The sequence below is a fragment of the Eufriesea mexicana genome, unplaced genomic scaffold (assembly GCF_001483705.2).
Source record: "Eufriesea mexicana isolate 0111107269 unplaced genomic scaffold, ASM148370v2 scaffold395, whole genome shotgun sequence".
NCBI lineage: Eukaryota > Metazoa > Arthropoda > Insecta > Hymenoptera > Apidae > Eufriesea > Eufriesea mexicana.
This window is the reverse complement of record NW_016908583.1, coordinates 1,139,579-1,157,541: the sequence shown is the minus strand read 5'-3', so window position 1 is coordinate 1,157,541 and position 17,963 is coordinate 1,139,579. Positions and strand designations below refer to the sequence as shown.

Here is a 17,963-nt window from a genome sequence, read left to right as displayed (position 1 = left end):
TTCTTTATCCAGCACGAATTTGCTATACGGCATGGTATTCTGTTAGCTTCTTTGAAGAAGAAAATATTCGTCGGCAACGTGTATAGGATGTTTTACCGCCATGCAGCCATTGCTCGGTTCTGTAGCCTGATCAGTGCCGTAACTACGCGTAATCCGAGTACCAAGTGGAATCGAGCTAATATATAACAAGCTACGAAAAAAAATACAATTCGTTATAACTTTATAGTGAAACAACATAAGTATGTATATATATCTGTTTTTTGTATTTATAACAATATTATTTATTCATTGTTTCAGTCTTTGTTTGTGATTTTTTACTGTCCAAATTCTAGAAAACCAATAATATATTAATTACTAATTAATAATACTTAAGGTATTATTATTGAAGACACTCTTGAAATTAATAATAAATATTGTTTACATATAATTACTGTATATCCTTTTATGTTATTACAATAAAAGGCAAAGAATTAAAAAAAAATTATCGTTTGAAATTTGCAGCAAAATATGATATATAATACGAATCCTGTTAATAAATAAACTCAATATGCCCCTAATGTAACCCGTTGATACCGCACTGATTCCCTCAATAAGATAGACAAGAATGAAAAATCGAGCGTCATTCGATCAGCGCCATCTATTATTTTGGACCCGAAGCTCAGAAAAGTAACAGGAACATAGAATACACGTGGAGGTTGACTAAACCTCGACACGTGATAGACAAGGACAGCAAGCGATTAGAAAAGAATAGAGAGGATACGAAAGCGAAAAATCATATATTTCCACGTTTCTGTGATTAATTTATAAACTTTTGTAGTTGCATCGTAAAGCTGGAACTGTAGCGAACATTCCTATATATTTTTTGTATATAATTTGTTACTAATGAGTTTGTTATTAATAATTATTTCTTGGCTTTCGTGATTTAGCAACAATGGCCGGCATGATTGTCAGTGAAAATATTTAATTATGAACAAAACTAAAACTAAAATGTAAACAGAAGTAATATGTGAATGTGCCTAAGAGTATGGTATTTATGATGCGTTCATGAATATTCACAAATTAATTTCCTAAATGATAGTAATCAATAACAAACTATTGGTATCTTCGGCAACAGTTCAAACATTCCGTGCGATAATTATTAATAATTAATTAATTAAGGAAAAATTTATTTCCAAAGCTAGGCTGGAAAGTTCTTTAAGGATGCGCCTTCAGGATGCAATTATAAAAGTTCATAAATTAATCGTAGAAATTGAATAATTCGTTAATTCATCACTGCCGAATGAAAAATTAAACAACAACGATCAACGCCATTTATGACTTTGTGACTAGAACACAAACTTTTAGTCCAAAGTCAGAGATGGCGTTAACCGTTGTCACTTAATTTTTCATGTGTACCTCCTCGCATTCTGTGTTCCTGTTACTTTCTTGAACTTTGAGTCCAAAATCATACATGGTGTTGATCGAAGTCGCTTAAAATTTTATTGATTTTATTTGAATAGGTTACTAATTCTGGTTATGTGCTTCTAATACCTCCTAATAAATTAATTCGGCAGTTGAAAATTAACAAATCACCAAGTTTCTGTAATTAATTCATGAACTTTTATAGCTGCATCTTAAAATTGGAACTGTCAGCAATATTCCTATATAATTTCCGTACATAATTTGATGCTGATTAGTTTGTTATTAATATTTATTTTACTGTGGTCGTAATTTCGTAATAACAACCGGCATGATTTTTGGTTAAAATACTTAATATGTGCGAAACTTGAAAGTAAAATATGAACGGAAATGTTACGTAAACATGCCCAATCTTATTGTTTTTATAATGTGTGCATATGATTCATAAATTCTTTGCAGTGGACAGAAAAATCTGCTGTCAATTTTCCAATATTTTATAACAAAATTGTACTTCTGTATTTTTAAACATTGTTTATAAAATACAATAAATTAATGCGCCAATAAAATACGAAAATAAAACATTCGATTCACACACTTTATTTTATTCAAATACAATAAATAGTAAAAATATATAACAAACTATATCATTCAAGATTTTGTAAGATTTTATGATGATTCCTCTATCGAACACATAGCTTCAAATTGGCACTCTTCTTCTTGGTCAGGATAAAGTGCCTTCATAATAGACAGTGGACATGGCACATTTATAGGACAACCTGATAAATATAATGGTCTTTCCTGATGCATAAAAAGAACGCTTGGAATTCCAGTACAGCTAAAATACACAAAAGAACATTAGAATTGTATGATACTTATATTATATGTAATACATATAAATAAATAATTACTTATATAAAACAAATGCAATATTTGATGCAAAAGTATCGATAATTCCAGTTCTCCAGGCTCTGTCTTCTACGTATAATGAAAATAAATCGTGTGTTAAATGTTGATCATCTTTAGCAACCCCTAATAAAGCCAATAATTTCAAAATAGTGCCTGAATGAGTAAAATATGCCGACACCAATGGTCCATCAACTAATCTATAAATTAGAGATAAAACTTTAATAATGTAGTGTTTGATATGAATAAATTTTAATAAGAAAAAATATATTCTTACGCAAAAAAATTAAAGACATCTCTCAAAGCAGGACAAGCTTGTTCATAAGATAATTTATAGCCATACCCATCATTCCAATAATATTTTAAATCGTCAGCAAATTCGAGTACCTAAAAGATATTAATTAGTTTCAACATTTTTTAATAAGTACTTTAATTTCAAAAAACTTACTTTGAAGTCGTGTAGTGAAAATATTTTACACCATGGTGAATCAAAATTTCTTTCCCATGCAGTTTCAAATCCACACATCAAATACATCAAATATACATTTTCTGAAATGTAAATATTTAATACATTTAATCTGTTTTTCCTACCATCTTTACATTTTGGAATTATTACATGTATTACTTACCATAGTCAACCTGATAACCAGTACGTATAGAAACATTTGCTAACATCTTCTTATAAATTTCACTTTTTAAGAATTTTTGTTTTTCTATTTGTGAATTCAAATTTTTATCTACTTCAGAACGCCAACGTTGACAATGTTTATAAAACTATAAACTTAAAACAAAATGATCAAATAACAGAAAATTATGGAACTATTAAATTATTTGATTGTAAATTACTCTTAACACAGGATCCTTATGTTCTGCTTGTGGATATTGAACTTGATAACTATTGTATCTTCCAAATAAACCAGTAGCAAAGTACTTAGCACTTTCCTCTGTACGTTGAGTAGCAGTGTACTTAAACTAAAAGTTAATATTTTTATTTAATAAATATAATAAGAAAATATGTTGAAAATAAAATATTTATTTTTCTTTACCTTGTAAATTTGATTATTATAGATCTCTGACATAATAGTGGGGAATCTGGATTGATATCTTTCCGCAAGATCAATCATTTCAAGTTCACCTTCTTCTGTTAAGTTCATAACATCATCTTTGTTGAAAGTAATTTTCCATTGTTTGAATAAAGCTGCATCTTCTTCTGTAAATTGTGTTTTGTTTCCTTCATAATTATAGAGAATAATTTTTTGTAACTCTGGCAATTTTTCAATTATGGATGATATATATTTCCTTCCAGGATACCTTGTACCATGTCTTAAAATTAACCATATCTTTTCTGGAATACAACCTGTAATTAACATTAATAAAAAGTTTTTTGTTTATATTAAATAGAAAGGAAAATAAAATTTAGTTCTTTATAAAAGAATAAATATTACCTAAGTATTCAGGAGGAGAATCATCCTGATATGATATAAATCTATATGGTGTTTTTGTTCCCAATCTACATCTATAATCTTTATTATTCAAAAAGCAATTGTGTGCCAGGATGAATGTTACACTTATTGCATTGATAATAAAAAGTACCTGAATATTTAATAAGCACTGCATGATTTAATAACTCCTTCTTAGTTTTTGTCTATCAAAAAAACATGAAATTTTATTTAATGTATATTATTAAAGCATTGTATATATTATAAATCTCTTTAACAAAAATTTACATAAAACTATTCAAAGCAGCTTAACCTTTATATTGTACAACCTCACAACACCTACATTTTTTAACAAGTATTCTAGAATAGTAAATTCAATTAAAATTATGCACATTTTAACACTTAATATTGATTAAGACGAAGTTTGATAAATCTTTAATTACTATTTTTCATAAATTTAAATCGTACTGTAAAGACATATATATATATAACCAACTAAATTAATAATTGATGTAAAAATAAAAGATTAAAGAAAAATCAAATTAAAATAATTTTATAACAACATACTACTAATAAGAATCGTTGAAAATTGACTAATCCAATAATAATAATCCTATATCATTAAGATAGAAATTAACGATTTTCACTAAGCATATAACATTACTGAAAAAAGTTCGTACTCCTATATTCTATCTTTAATAATTCATTATTCAATTAAAATGACATAACTTTCACTAAAGGAATTCAAAATAAAACGAGCATAAAATTAAACATTATTTTATCTTTTCTTTACATCGAAATATTATAAAATTAAATTTTAACTTATGCTCTAACCTCGTCTTTTGAATTGCCTATGTTACAATATTTATTGATAAATAAATGAATATTAATTTATCCTATCTTTTCTTTGTAATAATAGTTAATTTTAATTCATATAATTTTTATAGTAAAAAAAAAAGTATGACTTATATTATTTAATGTTTAAATAAATTAAACTTCTTTGTGTGAAGTATGTTTGTAACAAATTATAAGCTATTATGAAAATTAGAAAAACTATTATATAGATGTTTGTATGGTGTAATAAATGCTATAATTAAATAATTTTATAATTTAGATGGGGAAGAAAAGAAATATTCCACCAACACCTATACCGGTACCTAGTCGTGTAAAGGTAGAAATAAAAGATGAATTAGGTAATAGAAAGTATTATTTATATTTAATCATTTTACTAGTAGTTAATGGTGTATTACAGTTCATTTTATTAATTTCATATTATAATTGATATTAAAATATGTTTTATTATAGGTGATAGTGATGTATTGGTTGCAAGGGATCGTTTAAAAGGAGCTCTCAGAGAATTGTTGCAACACAGTGATACAGGATCATCAGCAGATTCAAGTGAAGAAAGTTCTACACAAGATTATAAACATCAAATGAAAAAGATGTAACTTTTTTTTAATATGTATAGTCTTCTGTTTGTTATTTGTTATTAATCAATGAATTCTTATTTGTAGTGATAACATGTATAGAACAAAATCAATGGGTTTTCAACAACCACGTAAAGTACGACGTCGTAGACAAGTGCAAATGGATACTGCATTTCATCACACTTATGTAATGAAGTTATTTGATAGAAGTGTTGATTTAGCACAGTTTCAAGAAGATACACCACTTTATCCCATATGTAGAGCATGGATGGCAAATCAACCAAGAAATCCCAATCTTGTTCCCAAGTAAGTAATAGAAAACAATTATAGAAATGCAAGTATTTAAATGTTATTCTTTCATTTAAGTTTTATTTTATAGTCTTTGATTACTTTGATCACATATTATAGTTAGTTTCATACATAATGATAATAACATTGTCATAATTATAAGCAACGTTATTCGTAAAATAATGTTACTTATAATATCTTAGAAGAAATCATACAATTGTCTCATCACTGATATTTATATATATATTTTCTAAAAATTTTAGAAAATGTTGAATAATTTATATACTGTTTTTATTTAGGATACGTAGTCCAAGTCCAGAAATAGTAAATGAAATCAATATAAGTAATAACATATTGGACAGTAATGGAGAAGTTCGTGATGTTTATTATTTACCACCTCCATTACCTTGTGAAGAGGCTATACCTAGGAATCGTATACCCTCACCAATAAATAGAGATAAGGAAGAATTGAATTTAGATTATGTAAGATATCTATTTTGATAAATTTGGCTGATTTAAGCATCTAATATAACATTATGACTATTAGTTGTATCATGATAAATACATGTTATACATAATATTTTATAGGATGGTCAAACTCTAAAATCACGAGAAACGTTGTTAAGAGAACATCGAATTCATTGGAATACTGTGCGTAAAAAGTGGCATCAGCAGGCATATAAAAATGAACAACGTTTTACGCAAAGTGGAAATATATTAAACACTATATTTAAAAGGTACATAATAAAGATATTAAAATGATGTGGATAAATAAGTGGAATAACAAAAATATTGCTCAGATTATATTTTATACTGTGAAATGTAATTTTATTATAAAAAGATTACTCTTATTTCAGGGCACAATCAGAATTTGAGTAACCTATTACCTGACAGATTGATCACTGTCATCTATTGGTAATAAATATAATTTTTGCTTAAGTGTCATAAATATTTCTTTTTTGTTCATATTTTTCTACACACGTTTTATTTTATACATGGAATTATACCTGATATATACTACTTGTAGAAATATACCTTTTATTACAATATAATTATTGTACTGCAATTACATTTTGTTAAGAGTAATTGTGTTATTTATAAAAGAAATCCTGTGATAAGGAATAAAAATTTTTATAGATCAATGATATGTAATATAATCATGTCTACTTTTTATTAAATTGTTGGTATACTAATAACAAGTTAATAATTTTTTCTCTTTTTTATTTCGTACAATTGTACTAAACATTTCAACGAAATTACTCGTCCACGACGAATAAACTATAAGGAATAAATAATACATTTTTAATACACTGTCATTTTTAATACCATACACTATCCTCAATTAATCAAAACGCTACTTATATTTATTTTATCACGGGTATAAAAAGGAACTTGGAATAGTTTTAATTGCCCAAACATTAAGAGAGGCAGTTTTTTTAGTAGGTTATTACATAGAACATTAATTAAAATATTAATCCGATATATATCCTTAGATTTTGATGCTAGAAATTTTTGAAAATTCAAATCTAATTACTAGAAGTAAGGACAAAACGAATAACCGTTGAAGACTTGAGAATTACAAGCTTTCTTTTTGAAACATTAACAACCGTAACTTATAGTACATACTTTCAACGAGATTTTATCTCTGTTTAATATAATTTGATTCGAGCATATTTTGCACAGCGAAAATATTTTGACCTTTTTGTCAGAACAATTGTAATTTTCAAGACTTCTGAGTATATACCATAATATATCATTATGTATATATCATGTTCCTCCATTACTATTTAATCTTTTCATTCATATAAAATATAGTTAAGAAATAAATAACATAATTTAAATCATTTACTTTCATAGTTAATGTTATATTACCTCCACTATTTGACCTGGATTTCCTAACTATAATATATATAATACATACAATATATGTACAATATATTTATTTTATATATATATAGCACATACAAATGTATGTATATTGTATGTGTATATATATTGAAAGTTCATATCTTAAGAATGGTTTATGCAAAAGATACGAGTAGGTAGTGTTTTAAAAACACTTTGATATCAGCTATAATAGCATGCAGTAAAAAATATAAATTCCAATTTAAAAACTTAGAGTTGATCATAGTCAAACTTTTCAAAGTTAACGCAAGTTTCAAATAAATATCAACATGATCTATCCCTCTTTATATCCTACAACGTTCGTTTGAAATATTTCTCGGTATTTTTTATGTCGTAGGGATATTTGCCTGGGAAGATTAAAATGGGACACCCTGTATATATGTTATAATAACAAATGTTTCTTGTAAACAACAAGTTTACTTATTTAATGTTTTATGAATTGTAGGAAATGATCTCGCACTTAACAGTCACATGATGTTTGCGAAGGTGGAAGATTTCACATAGTCGTGGAAGTATAGTTTGAACAAATTTTTTAATGACTATTGCACATTTTTAAAGTTCACTTGTCTGTAAGAGATAATTTCAACACTTGCCGGAACGTTTCTTCTTCTAATAATCGACGCTGTTCCTCTTCCAATTGTTGTAATTCTGAAAGTCTTAATGCCAGTCTTAATTGTTCCGCTGTATCTTCAAGCGAATCAGCGTCTTCTACGTCATTCGTCTTATCCGAGTTACTTTGACCGCTCGCACACCCAGTAGTACTGTCCTGGCATAGCGCCAGACTTGCTTGAATCGCACTGTATTAAACACGAAAGCAAAAATTTACAATTACTTATTGAAAAGATATCTTAATAATATTATCCTATGCACATTAAATTATTACGTCATATATACAAAAGACAGGGCATCAACGTAAATTAAAAAACGTATTTTTTTCCCTAACATTTCCTGCAATTCCTTGAATTTTCTGTAAAAATACGTATATATATTGTTAAGTAAAGTATTCATTATGTATCTAATATTTATAACAATCCATCACCCACCTTTCTGAATTTGAATTGTTGGGCAAGAATACATGCAAAATAAAATATTTAGAACTTTTAAAATAAAAGCAAAATATTTGCAACAACATTCCTATACACGACACATTTCCATACCTCTGTAGTTGCCTTTCTTCTTCTGTTGTCATATTTGGTGTCGTGGGTCGTGATGGTTTTTGCGCTCTTAAGGCCTCCCATATATCAACCTTGGTAAAAGAAATTACACTATTAGAATTCACTTATATAGGACTCTCGGTAAAAACAATTTAAAAGGATTTAGGTATTTATACCTCATCACGTTCACTTCCAACTTCCAATAAACTTTGCTGAATAGCAAATTGTAATAAATCGTCTTCTTCTTCCATACTAAATTGTGTCCGAACTTCAGCACCCGCTAAGTAGGTGTAATTACATAATATAAATATTAAGTAGATACTGATAATTACATAATATAAATCGTACTTAAAATGTACATTTACTATCTTTTTTAGTATTTAATTTACACAAATATAAAACTTACCTAGTTTTACATATCCTACAGGTGCTTCAAAACAAATGTCATCAACCAAGCAAGTCATTCTATTAGTTTCTTGCAAATGCCCTACATGTGGTACTTCTTGATCCATGCCAAAAATATTTCCGAATGTTATCCTTGCATTTAATATATGAAAAAGTGGAATTTCTACGAAAAAAAGAAAAGGTACATAATTGTAACATTTATGAAATATGATTCCCATCATAAAAGATTAATTTAAAATTACCAATTTTAACAGGAAATCCAGCTGGTAACTGCATTTGAATGAAATCTTTTAATTTCGCAAAATGTGAACTAGATATTGCCATAAGATCAACAATTGGCATGATCTGTTCTTGAAGACTTAATGGATACTGTTCACTAAGCCATAAAGTTGCCTGTAGTTGTATTTGATTATATTTATTATATATATATATATATAGATATCAGTTTAATATCATATTTTACTTGTAATGTAATACCTTAAATTTTTGAATTTTTGTATTAACTTCCTTTGGTCTACCTATATCCCTTCCACTTAAATCAACGTCTGGATCAAAATATTCCTCAGGTGTTATGTTAGAAGGATTTCCAATATTGTTATATTCTTCCTAAAACGAATAGTAAATCAATTTTATTATGATCATACAGTATATGAAATGAGATATACGAAAAAAGAAAATTACACTAGTAGTAGCGCTATTACTGTTCTCTTGTTGTTGTTCCGCCATACCAAGAAATGATTGAAGAGGCGTACGAGGAGCACGAGCCCGTGCCTTGTCAGGCTCAGATAAATGTTCTAGTCGAGTTTTCGTTATTAATTCTACGTTGCATGCACTAAACACTTTACACTCATGTCCGTTAACTACTTCACTTTTATCAGAACGCCATCCCCATAAACCAGCTTTATTGCTAATTGGACATAAACAATTGTTAATAAATACACATGACTGTATTAGCTGTGACAAGCTAGAGGTACTGAAGGAGTATAATTACCGTTCAAAACTAATTTTATCTGTATCTATATATGTAGTAACTATCGGATTCGTAAGTCGAGCTAATACACCTTCTTCAGAAGGCTCCATTAATTGCATATCGTCAATATCTACGAGTTTAATATGTTCAACATATACTTTTCTTGTTTTGTGATCTACTTCCATCATTGTTGCGCCATCATCTGTATAAATAGAGTTTATTTATTTTATTATTAAAAACATTCAAAAAAATTTATTAAATTAAAATGCTCTATTTAACTTTATAGTTTCCTATTATTAATTATATAAACACTAATTAATAATTTTAAAATATCTTTTTCATTTAAATACATTAAACTACTAAAAAAATTCCATAAAATATACAATTTTTAAATAGTTATACATATATAATGATATATTAATTGTTATCACACTTAATATCTAAATTATACTTACCATACAAAATTTCAATTTATCATATCAGCTTTTTAAAAGTAATAAAATTGCAAGGAAATGATAACAAATATAAATAGAAACAAATACATGTATAAGAAATATACAAGGAAACTTTTTTCTACTTTGTAAAAATGTTCTATAATATTCTCTACAATTCTGTATACCACATTAATTTTAAGAGTAATTCTGTCACCTGACTCTTGACCCATCATACTGAACACATAACTCCGTTCACATCTAATTGCCACAGGTACATTTGATGCAGCTTGCATTTAATATATATGATTAAAGAACAAATAAAAAATTCTACTATTAATACAGAAGAAAAACATATAAAAAATTCTGATGATTAAAATGAACTTAACATATATTAACATTCATGCAAAAAATCACATTTAAATACTCACTTTGTCCTTTAAAAACATAACTACGATTTCCACGTTGCCACTTTTTATGGTCAAATCCTAATAATGTTGTATCAATTCGCACATTGCTGCCTTGTTTATATACTTTGTATGTGTCACTTGGACATATTCTGGAGGCAAGAGGAACTAATAATAAATTAAATATTAGTTTAATGCTTCTAAGTGAAAATAATTAGAAAATTATGCAATATGTAGTTACCCCAACTAGTAAACTCCCATTTCATTTCTACATAAAAATCAGGTGCCTAAAAATATTATTTGATTTTAGTTTACATATGTAAAAATTACTACCAACCATGTGATTGGCTCATAAAGATTTTTATATTTATGCAAATGCTCATTAATTTGTAATTATTTTCAAATAATATCTCAAAAAACATATTTATAATCAACTCACTTGTTTAAGTTTATGAAGCAGTTCTGGAATACCAGCTACACGATTACAGTATCTTTGATAATCCCTATGTGCTAGCACCATTTGTATTAGCTCAGGATTTCCTGTGCCAACTGCTTCTTGAACCACTACAAGAATGGTAAAATTACAATTTTAATATTAATTAACTTGGTAGATTAATAGATAAAATTATATATGGTAATTACCAGTCCATCCTTGAGTGTTTTCCGTATTAACATTAGCTTCATGCTGCAATAATACTCCAACAGATTCAATATAACCCAAAGTCACAGCTAACATTAATGGTGTTCTTCCCCTATTATCAACTTTTTCAATGTCATGCTATAAAAAATATCATATTATTACTATGTAAATATGGAATAATATATGCTCAATAATTATTAAGATGTTTAGAATATATTTATTTAAGTTTTGCCTATATATACATATACATACATATATATATAAACATTAAAAGACATTTTAGGTTTTTCTTATTATAGATGACATTCAGTGCTGTCAATATTAATAGTTAGCACAATAGTCCTTTTATGAGCTTTGTCAAATCTATCAATGTTATATTGAACATATAATATCAAAAGTTACAAGTCAGTGAACATTTATGGTTTCTAACTCATGCAAGGCTTCACTCATCAGATTCTATGACAGTGTATCAAATGATTTTCTTAGATCAATATGATAATATGTAATTGCTTTTAATAATTTATAAATCATTAATTAATTTGTATCACAAAGCTAATATCTTACAATATAACTAGAAAAGGTAGAAAATTCATATCATATTTGATAATTAATATAGAAAATAATTTCTTCATTTAAATATCAATAAAGATATTTTTATACTTTCTTTTTCATCTTAATTACAAAGCACTTTAATACCTAGTATAAAATACAAACTGTCATCTGTCACATATTCATTTCATAAAAAAAAACAATTGATAAATAGTTAATTTTTGTGTCTTTATTGTCACCATCTGTTTAATCACAGGTACGACATACAATAACGTTTAAATGCAATCAATGTTCGAATGACACTTTTCTTTTTTTTTCTGTTTTTTTACCAACCAGCTTTGTAGATAATTCCTCTTCAAGTTCTACATAATTGTTATTCCACACAAGCCAATGCAGCGGATAATTTTTTTGTATCGTGTCTATATTCACCATTTCTACAATGTCTTGTTAACGCTAACATACAACACCAACAATTATTATAAATTCCACGTCTCGGACGCACAACACAAAATTTCGTCTAACAAATACATGACACCGAACGAGTAAGCAACGAATGAATTTGATCATTCATCGACCGGGAAGAGAGCTAGATAAGAAACCTCGAATATCATATTGAATATACCAAATGAACGGAAGAAATGTTGCAAGTGGCGCTTATATATGCTCAATCGAGCAAACGTTCCAAAACCAATGCACTTTAGTTTCTGTTTTAAATAGCCCCTTAACTTTTATCTATCTATACTTTAAAATTAAATTTAGTCAAAAAGAAATTATTTACCTATATATGCATAATTTTCATGATATTAATATTAAGCATGAATTTGTTACATATTTAAAAAAATTGTTGCTTAATAGAAAAGAATGTGATAGAACGACATATTCTGTATCATTATATATTATTATACTAATTGCAATATTTAAACAGTAAATCTTTCAAATATAACATAAAAAATTAAACGTAAAATTAAATATATCATTAAAAAGATATTTCACAAAGCAAAAAGTGATCGAAGAGAACAATTTTGCGAACGCAACAGTATCGCTCGAATGAACGCGCTGAGATCCCGGATTGTCGGGCACCGATTGACGTCACCGATAGGCGGCCAAGATGGTTGTCAATGTTGATAAGTGGTTTGGTTACACGGAGAATCAGTAATAAAGCCGCGACCGATAGGTGCCTCGTGCGAGCGAAATTATGCCTGTGAAATAGGGATCGGCCTCGAATAGAACGAAACAAAAGGCCGTCATCGTGGCGCGGGATGGCGGACGGTGAAGATGCGGAACAAGAAATTCGTCGAGCGTTAGATGTCATTCAATCTATGATTGACATCTCTGCTGAACGACTCGAAGGCTTGAGGACCCAATGTTCCACCAGTGCAGAACTCACTCAACAGGAAATTCGAACGCTCGAGGTACATCCAAGAGCGTGCAATCCTTTCGATCCTTTCCTATTCCTTCTTTTATTACCTTCAGCACCATCGCCTTGACCTCGTGAAGGGTTGCTTTGTGGTTATCAACAAGTTGCAAATATATTTCTTTATTGACTTAGAAATTAAGTCTATATGTTTGTTGACAATTTATGCACGCGAATATTTCAATATTTTTTTCTTTAAAAATACTAATTTTTAGTTCTTTTATTATGTATTCATGGTAATGATTTTAATAAAAATGAAGGACTTGTGTCTTACATCTCCTAGAATTAGATGTTCCTTAATACTTTAGAAAAACTTGTTTCATTTTTTAAATAAATTTTAATGAGTCTAATAAGGAGTATTTTAAAACTTTTTATTTATGGTTTAAGAATGACTGACTAAATTATGTTTTTAATAATCATAAGGTTAAACCAAAAATGTAATAAAATAACATAATCTAATGCCAAAAAGTTATAAATCTTATGCCTTTTTTTATTTATTTTGTATTATTTATGTGATCAAAATGAATTTCAGGGAAAACTTATCAAATTATATTCAAAGCAACTTGTAAACAAAGCCAAATTGGCTTTAGAAGAGTCATTACCTGCAGAGATGAAACAATATCCATCTTTGCAGCAATGGTTGAGAGTAGTGGGTCTTACTCAAGAATCTATTCAGGTATAAATTTTTAACAATGATTTTTATAATCTTATTTGAATAATAATTTAATTTTTCAATTTCTATGTTAATGAATTTTAGATGATTTGTTCTAAAGCTAACTCGCTTGAAGCTCTTAAAGAGAAATCTGAGCATGAGTTAGGTAGTATGTTGGGAGAAAGTAATATTAAACACGAAGAAGAATTACGTAGATTATGTAGGGCATTGCGCAATCTTCGTCGATATATGGGTAATAATTTAACTTTGTAGTAATTAACAAGATTGTTATTAAATATACATTAGGATATACATTTTATATAACATTATTCAGATGTTCTCCTAAGGGGAGATAAAGATAACAGTGATATGAATTTATATTGGGATTCTTGGGATAGTCATCACTTACGCACTGGAGCATCTCCAAGGCCAGCAAGATCCCGTACAACAAGATGCTCTGTTCCTTCAGAAGACAGCATTCCATATCATAATAATAACAACAATCTTAACAGTGATATATTAGCACAAGCTTCTTCCGTTACATCTTTATCTTCAACTAGTCCTCCTTCTACCCCCCTTTTACAAAGACCAGGACGTGGTAAGTAGTACATTCAGGTGTTCCTTATTTTTCTTATTAGTTAGAAGTATAGTGTGAAACAGTTGCACGAAATTTTATTTTTTCAAAACAGGAATTAAATTTCCAACAACTCCTCCTCCTTGTAAAAAACATCAGATAGGTTTACAGAATACAATATCACAACCAGAAGTGTTTCCTTTAACTAAGTCAAAGTCTCATGAATCACAATTAGCAAACCGTCTTGAAAATGGGGATACAGCTTCAAGGTAACATAATTTTTAATAACATTTCTTTTTGTTACTAGGGAACATTTTTTTAACTGAAAAAATAGGAAAGTTAATATTTAATATTGTTTTTCCTATTTTTGCAGTTGTGGGAATGATCCTGTTGGTTCTGTAGGAAGAAGAAACCGTTTACCTACAGAATCAGGATCTTGTAGTAGTAATGCAGACATCACAGCAGAAAATCTACTGCTAAATAGTAATAGTCCTGTTAAGTCACCACCTTATTCTAGTGCAGAAAGCGATGATAACAGTTTTAAGGGAACAGGTAAGTATAATTCTCTATTTTAGAAATTTTGTGTGGTGCGTGCATGCGTGCGTGTGTGTGCGTGCACGTGTGTGAAATTGTTATTTTTTCAATTTTTGATAGTAACAAGTCTCCAAGTGCCAAAGTCACCGCGTACTCCGACTGTAACCCGGGGAATGGGCCATATAATTGCTCACCGCTTTACCAAAACATTTAAGATGATGACAACATGCGACTATTGCGATAAGCAGATGTTTATAGGCACTGGTTTGAAATGCAAAGAATGTAAATACAAGTGTCATCGAGATTGTGAATCCAAAGTACCACCGTCTTGTGGCCTACCTCAAGAACTTTTTGACGAGTTTAAAAGAACCGTACAAGGTGACGGTACGTACCTACAATATTTCTTTTTTTTTTTTATCAATATTTAAAAATCTAGTTTTATCAAAATTCACGAAGTGTTTTTGTAAATTATTTTAAAATTTTAACTTTAGGTATGGTAAACGTTTCTCCAATATTAAGCAAACCTGGTATAACATCTCCTAATCATCATAATTCAAATTTATTGAGCTCCTTAAATCGAAGAGATCGAAAACGATCGCATCCACATTCTTCTATGAATATACCTTTTCAGGTATATTAACTATGCTTTCATCTTTCTTCTTTTTTTACTTTATTTTAATTTCTTTTAATATTAAGGACTAACTGCAGACATTAACTTACAATCTTGTACCTATAGGGCGCAGATTCTAGTTCAAATACCTCGAGCTGTAACAGCTCAACGCCTTCTAGTCCAGCTTTGCTACCTGCCAATACTAGCCAAACTCCACAGGCACCTGCCAAACAACAGTTCCATTTTCCAGGTAATTAAATGAAAGCATTTTATTATGATAAATGATAAATTCACGATGTGTTTTTTTTAGATGTTCTGCTCAATGAAAAAGGTGTTACATTAGAGACTCATCGACTGGAAGGAACGACTATGTCAAGTGATAGTGAAAGAACAGTGAGCGTTTCAGGATCAGGTAGCGTTAGCACAGATTCAGAACGAACACCGGTTAGAGTTGATTCGCTAGATTCTCAAGTCTCTGATGGAGAACCAGGAGACAGTCGTTGGCCACGACAGAATAGTGTACGTAATTTTAATGTTTTTAAATATTAGTATATTTGAATCGATTTGACATTACAGTTATCTATGCGAGAATGGGACATTCCTTATGATGAACTAAAAATTGGAGAACCTATAGGTACTGGAAGATTTGGTACAGTGTACAGAGGCTATTGGCATGGTAATGTTGCAATTAAAGTCCTAAATATGGACTATTATTTAGACGATGACAAAACGTTGGAAGCGTTTAAATTGGAGGTATGTATAAATAAATATATATCTTATAATTTATGCGTTCCTATTAATTAAGTAAATAAAGTTAATAAAGAAATAACTAGAAAAATAACTTCTTTGAACACATATGTATTTGGTTATATGTAAAATGAATTAATTGATTAACCATACTATAATTGAAATATTTCTAATTTATATACACTTATATTGTAATATTATCTTTTGAAATTACTTGACAGTCATTATTGAAATTATATTCCATTTAAATTTATAGGTAGCTACATTCCGAAAAACTAGACATGAAAATCTAGTTTTATTTATGGGAGCTTGCATGAAGCCTCCGCGTTTGGCGATAGTGACTAGTATGAGCAAAGGCATGACTCTTTACACTCATATTCATTTGCGTAAAGATAAATTTAATATGAATAAAACCACTATTATCGCTCAGCAGATTTCTCAGGTATATGCATTTAAAAAAAAATAGATGTAAATACTAAAATAATGATACTTCCGAGTATCATTATTTTAATGAATTTTAATATGATTCTTATTATTTAGGGAATGGGTTATCTTCATGCTCGTGGTATAATTCATAAAGATCTCAAGAGCAAAAACATATTTTTAGAAAACGGAAAAGTTGTAATTACTGATTTCGGTTTATTTAGTGTTACGAAGCTTTGTTATGGAAATAGGTAAATTTTTTATTGAATTATATCTGACATGAAATATCATCATACATTTATATTTATTGATTTTCATTTACAAACAGAAAAGGAAATGCATTGAGTATACCACCAGGGTGGTTATGTTATTTAGCTCCTGAAATTGTTCGACGATTAAGACCGCAACAGAATCGAGATCAGGAAGAATTACCTTTTACAGAAGCTTCTGATGTTTATGCATTTGGGTTAGTGTAAAAATATGATAAGATATATAATTTTCGGTACTGTTCCCTTTTTAAATATAATTTGAAAATTATTATAGGACAGTATGGTATGAGCTTTTATGTGGAGAGTGGCCATTTAAAGGACAACCTCCTGAAGCAATCATTTGGCAAGTTGGGAAAGGAATGAAGCAAACTTTAGCTAATTTGCAAGCCTCCCGTGATGTAAAGGTATAAAGTATAATTAAATATTATTTCATGAAGTTTGAATTAAATATATTTTCAAACTTTCCCAAAAGTTTATAAACTTTATAATTATTTATTACTAATATTTTTTATACATTTATAGGACATCCTAATGCTTTGCTGGTCATACCATGCAGAAAATCGGCCCGACTTTGCAAAATTGTTAACTACTTTGGAAAAGCTGCCTCGCAAAAGGTTAGCACGTAGTCCTTCTCATCCTATACATCTTTCTCGTTCTGCAGAATCCGTGTTTTGAATACATTTAAGTCTATTTAAATACACTGTTGTTCTCGTAGTGTAAATATAGAACTGTGCAAGTATTGCCAGATCTTTGTTCGTGAAAGGTAAAATAAAAATAATAACTGAAAAATCGTTTCGTTTATCCTTCATTTGGACTAACAAAAT

At 28.8% G+C, this 17,963-nt stretch overlaps 4 protein-coding genes across 6 annotated transcripts; 2 read left to right on the top strand and 2 right to left on the bottom strand.

The window, feature by feature from the left end:
• Positions 1 to 2,064: 2,064 nt before the first annotated feature.
• LOC108545320 (Multiple inositol polyphosphate phosphatase 2) lies at positions 2,065 to 3,918 on the bottom strand. The gene is made up of 8 exons (XM_017896866.1): positions 3,747 to 3,918; positions 3,348 to 3,658; positions 3,148 to 3,273; positions 2,931 to 3,075; positions 2,750 to 2,850; positions 2,579 to 2,688; positions 2,307 to 2,501; positions 2,065 to 2,233 (listed from the first exon to the last, which is right to left on the bottom strand). Exons 1-8 carry the CDS (start codon positions 3,916 to 3,918, stop codon positions 2,065 to 2,067), a joined length of 1,329 nt encoding a protein of 442 aa, XP_017752355.1.
• Positions 3,919 to 4,052: 134 nt separating this feature from the next.
• mip40 (Myb-interacting protein 40) lies at positions 4,053 to 6,217 on the top strand. The gene is made up of 6 exons (XM_017896828.1): positions 4,053 to 4,095; positions 4,855 to 4,933; positions 5,046 to 5,184; positions 5,255 to 5,473; positions 5,755 to 5,938; positions 6,044 to 6,217. Exons 2-6 carry the CDS (start codon positions 4,855 to 4,857, stop codon positions 6,215 to 6,217), a joined length of 795 nt encoding a protein of 264 aa, XP_017752317.1. The 5' UTR covers positions 4,053 to 4,095.
• A 1,447-nt stretch (positions 6,218 to 7,664) lies between these two features.
• On the bottom strand, positions 7,665 to 12,528 carry LOC108545307 (ankyrin repeat domain-containing protein 13D). 3 transcript variants are annotated; one of them, XM_017896851.1, is made up of 15 exons: positions 12,250 to 12,528; positions 11,370 to 11,505; positions 11,167 to 11,291; positions 10,969 to 11,014; positions 10,752 to 10,895; positions 10,538 to 10,609; positions 9,911 to 10,091; positions 9,601 to 9,826; positions 9,397 to 9,525; positions 9,162 to 9,312; positions 8,921 to 9,082; positions 8,691 to 8,794; positions 8,518 to 8,606; positions 8,404 to 8,407; positions 8,008 to 8,157 (listed from the first exon to the last, which is right to left on the bottom strand). In XM_017896851.1, the coding sequence occupies exons 1-15, from the start codon at positions 12,346 to 12,348 to the stop codon at positions 8,092 to 8,094; spliced, it is 1,734 nt and encodes a 577-aa protein (XP_017752340.1). In that variant the 5' UTR covers positions 12,349 to 12,528; the 3' UTR covers positions 8,008 to 8,091. The 3 variants fall into 3 exon arrangements, with proteins under 3 accessions (XP_017752338.1, XP_017752339.1, XP_017752340.1); XM_017896849.1 differs by lacking the exon at positions 8,404 to 8,407 and having other exon boundaries at positions 7,665 to 8,157; positions 12,250 to 12,348; XM_017896850.1 differs by lacking the exons at positions 8,404 to 8,407; positions 10,538 to 10,609 and having other exon boundaries at positions 7,665 to 8,157.
• A 475-nt stretch (positions 12,529 to 13,003) lies between these two features.
• ksr (kinase suppressor of ras) lies at positions 13,004 to 17,814 on the top strand. The gene is made up of 16 exons (XM_017896847.1): positions 13,004 to 13,328; positions 13,863 to 14,006; positions 14,088 to 14,235; positions 14,317 to 14,580; positions 14,672 to 14,825; positions 14,930 to 15,108; positions 15,211 to 15,474; positions 15,582 to 15,721; positions 15,827 to 15,950; positions 16,011 to 16,219; positions 16,277 to 16,453; positions 16,704 to 16,889; positions 16,988 to 17,121; positions 17,199 to 17,336; positions 17,414 to 17,543; positions 17,662 to 17,814. The coding sequence occupies exons 1-16, from the start codon at positions 13,176 to 13,178 to the stop codon at positions 17,812 to 17,814; spliced, it is 2,697 nt and encodes an 898-aa protein (XP_017752336.1). The 5' UTR covers positions 13,004 to 13,175.
• The last annotated feature ends 149 nt before the right edge of the window (positions 17,815 to 17,963 follow it).

Bases quoted from the DNA above. Each gene is read 5' to 3' on its own strand.
- LOC108545320 (XM_017896866.1), bottom strand. From the start codon at position 3,918: ATGCAGTGCTTATTAAATATTCAGGTACTTTTTATTATCAATGCAATA. The intron at 3,274-3,347 runs GTAAAGAAAAAT...ATTAACTTTTAG, and splicing joins ATAATAATCAAATTTACAAG to TTTAAGTACACTGCTACTCA. The intron at 3,076-3,147 runs GTAATTTACAAT...TTAAGTTTATAG, and splicing joins ATAAGGATCCTGTGTTAAGA to TTTTATAAACATTGTCAACG.
- mip40 (XM_017896828.1), top strand. From the start codon at position 4,855: ATGGGGAAGAAAAGAAATATTCCACCAACACCTATACCGGTACCTAGT. The intron at 4,934-5,045 runs GTAATAGAAAGT...GTTTTATTATAG, and splicing joins AGAAATAAAAGATGAATTAG to GTGATAGTGATGTATTGGTT. The intron at 5,185-5,254 runs GTAACTTTTTTT...TCTTATTTGTAG, and splicing joins AAACATCAAATGAAAAAGAT to TGATAACATGTATAGAACAA.
- LOC108545307 (XM_017896849.1), bottom strand. From the start codon at position 12,348: ATGGTGAATATAGACACGATACAAAAAAATTATCCGCTGCATTGGCTT. The intron at 10,896-10,968 runs GTAACTACATAT...ATTTATTATTAG, and splicing joins ATGGGAGTTTACTAGTTGGG to TTCCTCTTGCCTCCAGAATA. The intron at 8,158-8,517 runs GTATGGAAATGT...TGTTTAATACAG, and splicing joins GAAGAAAGGCAACTACAGAG to TGCGATTCAAGCAAGTCTGG.
- ksr (XM_017896847.1), top strand. From the start codon at position 13,176: ATGGCGGACGGTGAAGATGCGGAACAAGAAATTCGTCGAGCGTTAGAT. The intron at 15,109-15,210 runs GTAAGTATAATT...AATTTTTGATAG, and splicing joins TAACAGTTTTAAGGGAACAG to TAACAAGTCTCCAAGTGCCA. The intron at 15,475-15,581 runs GTACGTACCTAC...TTTTAACTTTAG, and splicing joins AAGAACCGTACAAGGTGACG to GTATGGTAAACGTTTCTCCA.